The 12154-nt window shown below is 56.6% G+C and overlaps 1 protein-coding gene across 3 annotated transcripts in view; it reads right to left on the bottom strand.

Moving 5' to 3' along the window:
• The window catches only part of Syngr1 (synaptogyrin 1), a 27070-nt gene extending 14924 nt beyond the window's left edge, over positions 1–12146 (bottom strand). For all 3 annotated transcript variants that reach the window (XM_004634633.2, XM_023718923.1, XM_004634634.2), the window contains exon 1: positions 11991–12146. In XM_004634633.2, the coding sequence (XP_004634690.1) occupies positions 11991–12089 (99 nt within the window). In that variant the 5' untranslated portion in view covers positions 12090–12146. The remainder of the gene's footprint in view (positions 1–11990) is intronic.
• Positions 12147–12154: the final 8 nt, after the last annotated feature.

The following is a 12154-nucleotide window of genomic DNA, read 5'->3' as shown; positions in this document are numbered from 1 at the left end:
AGAGAGAGAGAAGCAGAGAGAAGGGCAGGGGAGGGAGGAAAAGAGGAAGGATCTTCCTTAGGTTAACTCTTGGAGGAGAGCCATATGCCAATGCCTAGAGCAGGGCAGAGACTCGCAGGAGCTTCATCAGGGGCTTCTCCTCCAGAGGCCTCGGGAAAGGAGCGACAAGCCCAGAATGGTCACCTGCTCCTGGAGTGAGAGTTGACATCAAGAGGAAGATCTGGGGTCCCCACAGGCTGAGAGGCGGAAGCTAGGGCCTTGGGGACAGTACAGGAGAAACCAATATGACTGGGTCCTCTTGGGAGAACAAAGCAGGAAGTCCTTGGAGAGGCTAGGAGGAAAGTGCTGGAGCTGATGTGTCCCCAGGAGGGAGTAGGGCAAGCTCACAACACCCTGAAGGGGCAGGCGGGCTATGCACTCTCAGGAGTATAGAGCAAACACTGGCTGTAGTCATCCACCCCGGCACAGGAGTCTTGGTGCCCAGCACTGTGCAGAAGAGACACCAAGGGTAGCCAGGTCCCCTGATGCCCTCCAGTGGGGGAAGAGTCTATTCAGGTGAGCCCTGGGCTGCCTGCCCAGTGGGGTACACTTAACCTCCCTAAGCCCCAGCCCCACGCTGGTCAGGAGCAGAGATGCGCATGGGAGGGAGCTGGTGACACTGAGGCACAAGAGGGACTCACTGAATCAGCTGAGAGAGGGCAGTGGAGAGCAGGGAGGGAACCAGCCCTGCATGCCATGGCAGTGCAAAAGTGGGAAGGGTAGCAGAGGGAAGTGGCTTCACATGGGGAGGAATGTGACAGGGTCGGGCACATGGGACAAGGCCATGAGGTCAGAAGGAGAGAGACTGGGTGGCCTGCAGGGCCTCTGAGGCAGTGGGCTTTGAGCAGCCGCCCAGGTGCAGTGACAAGCCACAGGTGCAAAGGCTGTGAGGTACAGTAGGCTCGATGCAGGAAGTGGCACATCTGGAGCAGACAGAGTGAGGGGAGACATCCAGGAAGCGAGGTCACGGAGGGAGGCCTGAGCTGATCCCAGGGCCTTGAAGGTCAAATGAGTCAGGAAGCCCACATACTTCAGAGTGGCCTGACCTGACTCAGGTACGGACAGGATCACCCAAGTAGCTGGGAGAGAAAAGACGCCCAGGAAGCTGCAGTGTCCAGGCCAGGAAGGCGAGGGCGTGGGGCTGGCACGGGCAGCAGTCCCGGGAGAAGTGGGCAACTGCTGAGTATCAGCATCGAGCCCCACGGATCTGCCAACAGGTGCCCTATGAGAGGAAGGGAAGAGTGAGGAGCAGGCCAGGTCTGGGCTCGATGGGGACCGGTGACTGTGTGTGCTCTGAAGATGGCCCATACCAGGCAGCCTGAGGGTCTACAAATGGAGAAACTGAGTCTCAGGGGGAGGAGACACCGCCAAGCACGCAACGAGTCCCCTGCACCTCCCCAGCCCCTACAGGACTTGGCCTGCTGTGCTATTACTGAGCTGCTGTCTCCCCACCCTGACTGGGAACCCCTCAAGAACAGGACTTGGTCTCTCCACCCCACCAGGCTGAGGCTCCTCCTCTTGTCTTGGGGCTGTGTCCAGGACCTGCCCGTCACGCAGCTGTCAGACTCGGCACAGGACCCCAAGTCTGAATCCAGTGTGGGTCCCCTATCCTGGGCAGCCTCCCTGGGTGACCTTTGAAGGCTGGATCTGCAGGGACTACAAGGGACAGACTGAGGAGACATTGGAGAACTGCAAATTCAGGCAGAATGAAATTCCACCTTGGCCAGGGGAATTCTCCAAACAAGTGGACTTGCCTGGGGCATGGAGTAAATGTGCAGAGGCTGGGAGTGCAGGAGGCTGAGGGGGACAGCTGGGGGTTCCCAGAGGGCTGCAGGGGAAGGCAGGCCCAGAAAAAACCACCTTTCCTAGCTGAAGGAAACACTGAGAAAATGCACCAGGCAAACAGGCCAGGTCTCCTCCAGGTTCCCGCCCTCTCCGAACTCCATCTTGAGTGTTTTTAGAAACACGTTCCAGATAGCGCTTGGAAAAGCAAATCAGAAGAAAGAAAACTCAGAATCACACCTGTTCAGGACCTTGCAATGCTCAGTTCAGAGGCACAAAGAGTCAGAGACCCCAGGACCCAAATCTCCACGGTCATGGTCACAGCCGATTAAGTGCCCCCACCCCAGCGAAGAACAGGGCAGCCAGAGCCGCCAGGAAGCTCTGCTCTGTGACCTGCATACATGCCCACCTTTCTCCTTCTTTCCTTTCTTCCTCTTCTTTTTTTCTTTTTTTAATGCACTTGCACTTGAATGTAGGACCTCTGCACTAAGCTACATTCCCAAACTTTTCCTATTTTTTGTTTTGAGACTGGGCGTTGCTAAATTGCCCAGATGGGCTATTATCCTGCCCCAGCCTCCGGAGTAACTGGAATTACAGGCATGTACCACCACATCCAGCTTTGCCCCCACATTTGTCATTTGTCAGACATGAATAAACATCCCTGTCATCCGTGTAAACTGCTGGGACGCGTTGACCCCCAGCTGCCTTCCTAGCCACCTCCCCCCTCCTGCCTTCCTGGAGGGACTTATTTCTAGGTCTGTCTCCCCCAGGAGACCCTGAGCCAGCCTGCAGTCCCCTGGGGCCAGCACCCATGGGAAACACCATATGAAACTGTTGCATTTGTCCTCTAACCCATGGAAGGAAAAACAAATCTGACCACATCCCCGCAGGGCAGTCTTAAACTTTGGGTGCCAAGGTTTGAGGAGGCCCCTGTAGCCCTATTCCAGACCCCGAGCCTCAGGAGCAGCACAGACCAAGCAGTCCTGATTCTACCCTCAGCTGACAGATGCAGCCAGCAGGGATGTGCCCAGGGTTCACTGCAGGGCACTGCAGAGGTTCCAGGGACAGTTGCACGCAGCCTGTGTGGAACCAAGGTCACTGTTCCACCAGGAAGCTGTCAACATCCTGGGGCAATGCTGGGTTTCCCTGGAGAAGCCATGAGGGATGACCTCTGGCCCTGGGCATCTGTGCGTGGCTACATGGCCTTCTCACGAGCTCCCATCTCTTGGCCTTGGCCACCACCCATGTGCAGGTGTGCAACAATCAATGACACTGCAGGCTCCTCGCTGACCTGCCCACCTGTCCTTAGGCGATTCTGAGTCCAGGTCCCTAGGACAGCTCTGCAGTCCTCTCAGGGAGCACCTCTCTGCTCTAGCCTTCCCTACCCATCCTGGTGCCCTCCAGCTGCCCCTCACCCATGCACCAGCTGGCATCCTGCTGCCCGACCCCATCCATTCGAGGGGTGGGGATGTCATGTCAGTCTCCCCACAGACCTCTGAACCACTCCATGTCTCCACGTGGCCCAGGCCACTGTCACCATTGTGACAGTGACAGCACTCTACATCCCCTCATAGCAGCCAGTCTCTTCAAACCTAAATCACACCATGTCCCTCCCCTGCTGGAAACTCTTGGGCCGGGACTCAGCCACCTCTGAAGTGAAATCTTCCTCCCACTGCAAGCCCCATCCCCTACCTTCCCTAGGTCCCCACAGAACTGGCCCTTAGTGCCTGCCCCTCCTTGGAGAAGCCCCAGATGCAAAATGGCCTCCGATGCCATCAGCACCTTGTGACGTCCTTACATAGTTTCTCCCTCTCAGATCTAGAGGGAGGGTCAGGTCTGGAGGGGCCTGAGGGCAGTGAAAGTGAGTCTGACAGACAAAGCATCCCACTGACCCCTGCCTGTGCCTCCACATGTCTGACCTCAGGGAGTTCCCTCACTCCCAAGGGGCTGCAGTGTCCCCTCTGGAATGGGTTCTGCCTCCTTGCCACGTCCTGCTGCTGTCCTGATCCTACTCCTGGGCTGGGAAGGGCAGCTGTGCTCTGAGAAAGGAGTCAGGTCCAGGGAAGGGGTGGGTACCCCATCAGAACAGAAAAGGGTGAAGCCAGTACAGGGTGCAGGGAGCTGCAGGCAGCCACTGGGCTTCCAGAAGAGCTCGTTGTCCTCTCCTCCCCTCCCCTCCTGCAGCCCCGGGAAGTGGCCTCCAGGGATTAGGCAGTAATCTACCCCAGGCTGTCACCACAGTGCCAGCATGGGGGCAGGGTGGGCTGGGTTAGACTGAGCAGCGACTGGGCCAGAGACCTGTGCAGCAAGCCCCAAGATGTGCCCAAGACTGGCGGTCCCCTTCTTCACCTTTCTGTGGCTGGGAAAGCCCAGGGGCCCTTGGGCTCTTCAGGAAGGGGGAAACTGAGGTCCAGAGGGGCTTGCTTGACTGTCCCAGCACCACTGCCTGGTGGGAAAAGCATTCAACCTGTCCCCAAAATGTTTGACCCCCCCCCAGGCCCTGCTGCTTCTGCCCTTTGCAAAGCTAGGAGTGGGGGAGGGGCGACATCACCTGCTGGCAGAAGGGTTGCCAAGGCTAACCACACGCTGCCCAAGGAGAGCTCGGGATCCAACCCTGGGCCTGGATGCTGACTTAGATCCCTCATCCCTGTCTTACGTCTATGTCTGCATTCTGAGACATGGTGTCCCTAAATTGTGCATCTGAACCTGTGGTCCTCTTGCCTCAGCCTCCCAGAGTGCTGGGGTTGTAGGTGTGCACAACCCCTACAGGGCCTGGAAAGGCTGGGAAACGCAGGGCTGACCCGGGAGGCAGCCACAACCCCTATAGGGACATACTGTTTCTTCTCTCCAGAGGCTCGTGACGTAACAGAGGCAGTTCCTGCCCTCTAGTGCCTACATCTCCTTGGGGCCCTAGCACTGCCTTGTTCCTCTTCCTCCCTGCTTCAAGGCCAGGGGGAAGGGGTGGCATCTGGGTCTGGGTTCACCTATTTGTTTACTTATTTGTCTCTCTTCTTGTGACAGGGTTTCACTACGTATTCAGGATGGCCTGAACTCACTGTATACTCCAGGTTGGGGTTGAACTTTCGTTGGTCCTCCTGCCTCCGCCTCTCCAGTGTAGGGATTACACGTGTGGCCATTAGGCCGGCCCTACTCCATATTTTAACTGGATTTTGGCCACCTCCCCCTCCACTGACAAAGCCCTCTGGCCCTGCAGGCTCTCAGAGTGCACCCAGGACAGTATGACCTGCCCTGTGCTGTCTGGCTTTGGTGCCGGACACCACATACCCTCACTGCATGACCAAAATGAGCTTGAGCTGCGGCGAGATCTGTTAAGGACACCTGGTGATGGATTTGGCAGTGAAGGTCACAAGGACCGGGAGGAGGGAAAGCAGGAGGGGCCCTGCGCATGGCACCATACACAGCTGCTGTGGGGACCAGAGGACTACAGCAGCAGCAGCTTCCAGACAGGGCAACGCCCACTCGTCGGATGGGTAGGAGCCAGGTGTGGGGTGAGGCTGAGGACGAAGGAGAGGCAGAAGAGAAAAGCGCAGGGTCTGTGTCCTCCAGCTGATCACAGGGACAGCACCCATTAGCCTGGGCCAAGAGAGATGGCCTAGGATGTGACACGAGGGGCCCAGGCTGTAGAGGACACAGGGAGGCCTCAGTGCCAGTTGGATCTTGGGGAGCACTGAGACTCAGAGGCCCAGAGCTAAGGAGCATAGGAGTCTGAGTCTGTAGGAGGCTGGGACAGGAGGGGCAGGAGGGCTGGACATGGGGACAATGGGGACAGAAGTGTGAGCAGCCTAAGGATGGCTGTGACGGTGGCTGGGGTAGGTGAGGACCGGATTGTGGAGGCAGGGCCCGGGTGGGCAAAGGCCTTGGACGCAGGTGCAACAGTGCCCAGGATGGAAGGCAGGGGTGGTGCTGGAGGCGGGGGCAGAGGTTGGGGACAGTGCTGCCCAGGCTGGAAGACAGAGGCCTGGCCACCGCAGCCCCAGCAAAGGGAGGCTGTGGTAGAAAACTGTGCCTCTGGACAGCAGGGTAGGGGACAGGCCAGGTTACAGTGTAACTTACACAGAGAAGCCACAGACCTTAGGACATTCGAGGGGACACTGAAGGTCATAACCTGTCCTCCTCACTGTGACTGAGCCACCTGAGGAGCCTCAGCTTGTTATGGTCTCTGCCTGGTTGCAGCCGGGGTCAGGCAGCGTGGGGCTGTCCTTGCCAAACAGCTGCCCCTTCTACTGCCTCCTGGGGTACCCTCTGCTGCAACCCCTACAGAGCACAGGGTGGAGGGTTTTTTTGTAGTGTTGTTGTTATTGTTTCGCAGTACAGGGGACTGAACACAGGACTTTCACACTGAGCTTTATCCTCAATAGCTGGATTGGGCTGTTGGCTCCCAACCTTTCTAACCTCAAGGAACCCTGCTTGTGCTCCTAGTAGCTGTTTTATTTATTTTTTAATCATTTATTTATTTATTTATTTTTATTTTTATTTATTTGAGAGAGAGAGAGAGAGAGAGAGAGAGAGTGTGTGTGGTGTGTGTGTGTGGCCAGCTCAGCCCACCAGGGGGCGGGGCTGGCTGGCATGTGGTGCTGGGGGATTGAACCGCGGTCCCTGATGCTTTGCCAAGCTTGTTCTAAGTAGGTGCCTTAGACCACTGAGCCATCTCTCCAGCCCCTATTTATTTATTTATTTGACACAGGGACTCACGACACAGCAGCTTGGACTCGGACTCACAGTAATCCTCCTGTCTCAGCCTCCCCAGCGCTAGGATTACAGGCATGCACCACCATGCCTGGTTCTGGGCCAGCACGGCAAGCGGTACTGGTGATTGAACCCAGGTCCTTGTACTTGCCAGACAGGGGCTCAGACTGCCCCAGGTTATCTCCCCAGTCCCTGTTTTATTTTTTATTTGACATAGGGTTTTACTAATTCCCCAGGCAGGACCTGACCTCGAAGTCCCCCTGCTTCAGCCTCCCACGGCACAAGGATTACAAGCCTGAGCCACCATGCCCAGCCGTGCTGTAGTTATGGATGGAGCTTCTTTAAACAGCCAAACTCAAAAGCCGCCACCTGGAGTCACTAGGAATACAAGTGAGGTTCCCTGAGGGTGGAAAGGTTGGGAGCCACCAGCCCAATCCAGCTAGGACAGATGGGGAAAATGAGGTACAGGTGTCACTGGCATTTTGCTTGGCCACACTGGCAGGCAGGAGCACAGGGGGCTGCCATGGGGCACGTGCCATGACCCGCTCCCCACACCCTGCCTGCCTCCCCCCCACCCCCCCGACAGCTGGTTCTTCTAGTCTGGGTGCCAAGGGTTGGGCGCCAAGCGTGAGTCCTCCAACCTCCAAGCCATCTGCCTCTCCTGGCTCCAGTCCCTCCTCCAGGCTTTTTCCCTTTTCCCCCAGCTCCTCCTCCCGGCCTTTGCTCCTTCTCCCCCAGGCTAGGGCAGGCCTAAACTCTGCTCAGCAGGTTGGGCAGCCTCCTCCTGTAGGTGGGACTTCCTCTCTCAGTCTGCAGTTGGCTGCAGGCTGCGGCCCCAGCCATTCCAGCAGTTCACGGGCCTCCCCTGGCCTCAGCATCCAGCTAAAGTGGGGATCACAACCCCAAGAGGAAAAGCTTCCAACCTTCAAGGCCTCCCAAACCCAGGCATCGACCCCGCGTCACAGATGAGGAAACAGAGGCTGAGAGAAGCAGGGGTGGCCAAGGTCCCCGTGGAGATGCTGCTACCCAGGTTCTCCCCTGCTCCTCAAGCCCCTACTGCCCAAGGCACATGTCTGAAACCCACAGGCGACACCTCCTGCAGGCCTCTTGGCAGTTGACCCCATTGCAGACACCAATGAGGGAGCAGCCGAGCAGACGGCTCTGGCAGATAGAGAGGCCGGAGGGTGCCAAGATGGTCAGTGACAAATGCCAAACGGGACAACACCACACCTCCAGCCAGGACACCTGCCCAGGGCCCTGCGGAGCTCCACAAGGACCCGCAGGTGCCCTGCAGACAAGGTTCCAACTGCAGCCCAATGGTCTCAGGCTTGGGCCAGCGGCAGTCACTTCTCCAGGCTGAGCCTTGCGCCTGTCCTCTGCAAGAGGCATGCAAGGGTACGTGCCCGCTTACAGAACCCTTAAGAGACTAACCCAGGGGTTGGGAGTTTAGCTCGGTGTAGAGAGGATACACAGCACGTGTGAGGCCTCAGCACCAAAGTAACAACAAAATTTTATTAATTTATTTTTTTTCCTTTTTGCGTCAAAGTCTCACTATGCAGTCCAGGCTGGCCTGGAGCTCACTTTGTACACCACACTGGTCTTGAATTCACAATGATCCTCCTGCTTCACCTCCTAAGTGCTGGGAGTACAGGCGTGTTGCCACCATATCTGGCTAACAAAAATAAATTCTGACAGGCAAAAGTTCTGACATTTTATCATTTTACTTTGCCAAAACAGAGTTTTGAAAACCCCGTTATGAACCAGCACTGATCTCTCCACAGGTCGTCAGCCCATGAAGCAAGACCACCCCCACATAAAGGGTGACCTTTGAACTCAATCAGTAGGGCTCCAGTTGTGACTGCATTGTCCTTTCTAACTCCAGGTCAACTGACAGGTCACAGATGCACAGTGGATGGATAGCCCAGCCCCCTGGTTCAGATGGGGAGACCAAGGGACAGGGGTGAGGAGGTGACACTTGCTGAAGGTCTCAATAGCTGCCTTAGGCAGAGGCAAGAGTGGCAGCCAATCTCCCAGCCCCCAGCCAGGATGGTCCCATCCCCCCCAAAACCTGGGTCAAGGCAACCTGGCCTTGCCCAATTCAGCCACCCCAGCTCAGCTCAGGTCTGGCCTGGCCTGGCTCAGCCCAGGCAAAGCAGTGTCACAGGGCTGAGGTGGCCTCAGTCAAGGAACAAGCTACACCTGTAAGGCCCTGCTCCTGCCGGCCACGCCAAAGGGCTCAGGGCCCAGGGCTGGTCCAGGTCTAGCGAGGCCCATCAGGTTTTAAAAAATAGAAAAAGATCTTGCTTGCATAAATCTTACAAAGTCACAAGTTCATGTGCCCATGTTGGTGGAGAAGATACCAAATTCTGGTCTGTCCAGCACTGAGGAGCTCACACAGGATTTCAGTGTTAAAGCCAGTAAACCAGGGTGAATTAGTCACCCACACCTGGAGTTCAGGCTTTACGTGCGTATGTGCATGCGTGCGTGTGTGTGCGTGTATGTGTGTGTGGTACTGAGGAATGAACCAGGGCTTTTGCACTGAGATTCGGGGTTTCACTAAGTTGTTAAACTGTCCAAGCTGGACTCAATTTTTTGATCCTCCTGCTTCAGCCTCCCAGAGTGCTGGGATTACAGGTGTGTGTCACCATGCCAGCTCTAAATTTTTAAAGACATGAAGACACAGTATGCTATTAACCATAGCCCTCCCTCAATGGTGGTATCACCTGTGATCGCCCCACCAATTTTCTCCATTACGGTAAAACACATATAGCATGGAATACGCTGGTTTTGGTTTGTTTTCCTCACTCCCAGCCTCATCATCACAGTTTTCAGGGCACAGCTCAGTGGAATTAAGCATGTTTGGGTTGCCACACAGCTACCACATATGATTTATATATTTTGCAGTAATCAGCTGTATTGCTTTAATGAACTTTTATGAAAGGCTTATTTGTTTTCTAAGCTGCCAGCGAGCTGCATCCGATGGCTCTGCTCAAAGGCAGAGAGCACCTGTGTGCAGGGATGGGGACATGGGCATTCGACTCGGCCAGCTCGACAACCTTCCGTCCTTTCCAACCCTGAAATCTCAGCATTCTGCGCTCTCCCTGCTTTGGGGACAGGAAACCTGGGTTCCACTGCTTTTATGCTCGGCTACCTACAGCAACTTGCCCTGACTCTGGAAGCCGCAGTTTCTGCAGGGCAAACTTGGGGACCTAGATGGGGTCTGACTCATTCCCCTGCTTGCCATGTCCTCCATCCACCCTGAAGTGCACCAGTGTAGCCCCCCTCATCCTGCCAGGCCTAAAGGGTCTCCCCCTGCTCCATGCAGCTCCTCCCATTCCAGGCAGGGAGAGCCCTCCTGACTCTCACAGCCTCTGCCTGGGGGCTCCTGGCTCCCTCCACAGTGGGACTGACCGTGGCTCCCTGAACACCAGGGCTGAGCCTGAGTCATGCTGCCTTCCCTCAGGGCCTCACAGACTCAAAAGAAGTCATCAAAGGCAGCACTGACCCAAGCGGACACGCCTCCTCAAAAGCCAGCAGCTCACCTTCCCAGGTCCGGAACCCCAGGTGGTCAAACCTAAGCAGTTACAAAGCAACTCCCCAACAGGCAAGTGCTCCAGGGACTCTGAGAGCTGGAGATTGTGACTGATGAACAAATTTGGTGCCACAAGCCCTTATGGATGTGCCTGGAGTGCAGGGACACAAACACTAACAACCAGGCTTCTCTGTATCCCCAGTACTGGAAAGCGCTGTCCATCTGGTGGGTATTTAAACCTGGTGACTGTTCCTGCAGTCCCAGGGGGGACTCTAACATTTTTAGACAACACAAACATAGCTCAAGGGGCCAGGAAGATAGCTCAGCAGCTTAAGCACAAGTTTGATGCCCACTACTGCCAAAAAAAGAAAGAAAAAGAAAACAGCTGACGCTTGGCATGGTGGCACTCATCTGTAATCCCAGCACTTGGGAGGCTGAGGCAGGAGGATTGCTACAAGTTGAAGGCCAGCCTGGGATACATAGTGAATTCAAAGCTAGCCTACACTACCTACCCAGACTCTGTCATAAAAAACAAAAAGACATGCCCCGCACCCCATAGAAAGTAAAGGCTTGGGCCGGGGAGATGGCTCAGTGGAATAAGTGCTTCCCTGGCAAGTGCAAGGGCCTGAGTTCAATCCCCGGTTCCGCAAAAAAAAAAAAAAAAAAAAAAAAAAAGAAGAAAGTAAAGGCTACCTTCTTTCTATGCTGGGAGACCAGAGGTAAATACCCAAACTGGCCTGGTGGATTCCTGGACTTTGGGGTCTGAGGCCAGAGGATAGAAAGTTCAAGCCTAGCCTGAGTAACAATGTTTCAGTAAGAACCTGTCTTAAAATAGAAAATAAAAAATAAAAAGGGATGGGAAAGGCCCTGAGTTGAATCTCCAGTACTGAAAACAAATACAAAAACAAAAAACCCATACAAGTTCTCCTACCCAGCCACCAAGCTGGCTGCAGGTGTAGCTACCTGGGGGTCCAGATTGTCCCCGGCCAGTGTCCCAGTGCAGACCCTCCCAGTCCAGGCCCATCAGGAATGGGTGCCAGCCTCCAGGGACAAGACTCACCACCCAACCCCAGGAACCCAGGACCACTGCCCGCAGCCCACAGGCTGCACCCTTCCTCTCTGCTGACTCTGTCTCAGCCTCTGCCCAGACTCATCACTAGAGGTCTCCCAGGTCGTCAGGGCTCCAGGGGCCCCTGTGCTCTAAGCCTGGGAAGGGGACCTTCCTGCGGGCACCTGCTCACAGGCATCCAGGACCCTGCTGGAGGAGGGGCTGTTCTGGATTCAGGAAACATCGGAACTGAATCAAAAGGGGGCCTCAGGAGGCTCCTCCCATCCTTGCTATAAATCGGGAAACTGAGGCTTGACAGTAGAGGTGGCGCTCTCCACCTCGGAAACGAATTTCTCGCTCCCCGAGAACGTTTCTTGGGTGGTTCCCAGCCCAAGGTCACGCGGCAGCGAAGGAGATGCAGCTCCCGGAGGAAGCCAGGTCTCAGGCTCCTGCTCCTTGCTGCCACCTTCGGGGCTCAACCACACAGACGGGGTCCCCAGCCCTTTCCTCTCCAACGTCCGCATCCGCGGCGTGAGATGATCCACGCCCTGACCCGCCTCCCCCTCCCCCGCCGCCACCTGAACCCGAACTAGGTCCCCATAACCGCGCGCCACGGAGCCGGTAGCTGCACACTCGCGGCCTGGAGGTCACGCGGCGGGAGGGGGGGAGTCGCGCCAAAAGGGGGTCTCCTGGGAAACGAGGGTGTCTGGGAGCAGGCACCCCTCGCTGGGGCCCGGGAAGGGGGAGCAGCCCACGCAGGCCCGCGGACAGAGCACCTCCCCGCCTGCTGCCGCGCCTCTAATTTCGGGGCGTCAGGGTGACAGGATGTCGGGGTGCTCCGCTCTCGCCCACACCCCACCACCACCGCCCGCTCGTGCTTACCCAAGACACGACACGCAGGATAGTGTGTGGCTGCCGGACCAGGGTATGGGGGTCGAAGGCACCCCCCGCTTTGCCAGCTCCGTACGCACCCCCTTCCATCGTGGCTGCACCGCGCGGCGCCCCCCGCTCGGCGCGCGCCGCCGGCCAGTGCGCGTGCGCGTGCG

This window comes from Octodon degus, unplaced genomic scaffold, assembly GCF_000260255.1.
Source record: "Octodon degus isolate 3935 unplaced genomic scaffold, OctDeg1.0 scaffold00064, whole genome shotgun sequence".
In the NCBI taxonomy this organism is placed as follows: Eukaryota; Metazoa; Chordata; class Mammalia; order Rodentia; family Octodontidae; genus Octodon; species Octodon degus.
Note: the sequence above shows the minus strand (reverse complement) of the source record. Positions and strands in the feature narration are given on the sequence as shown.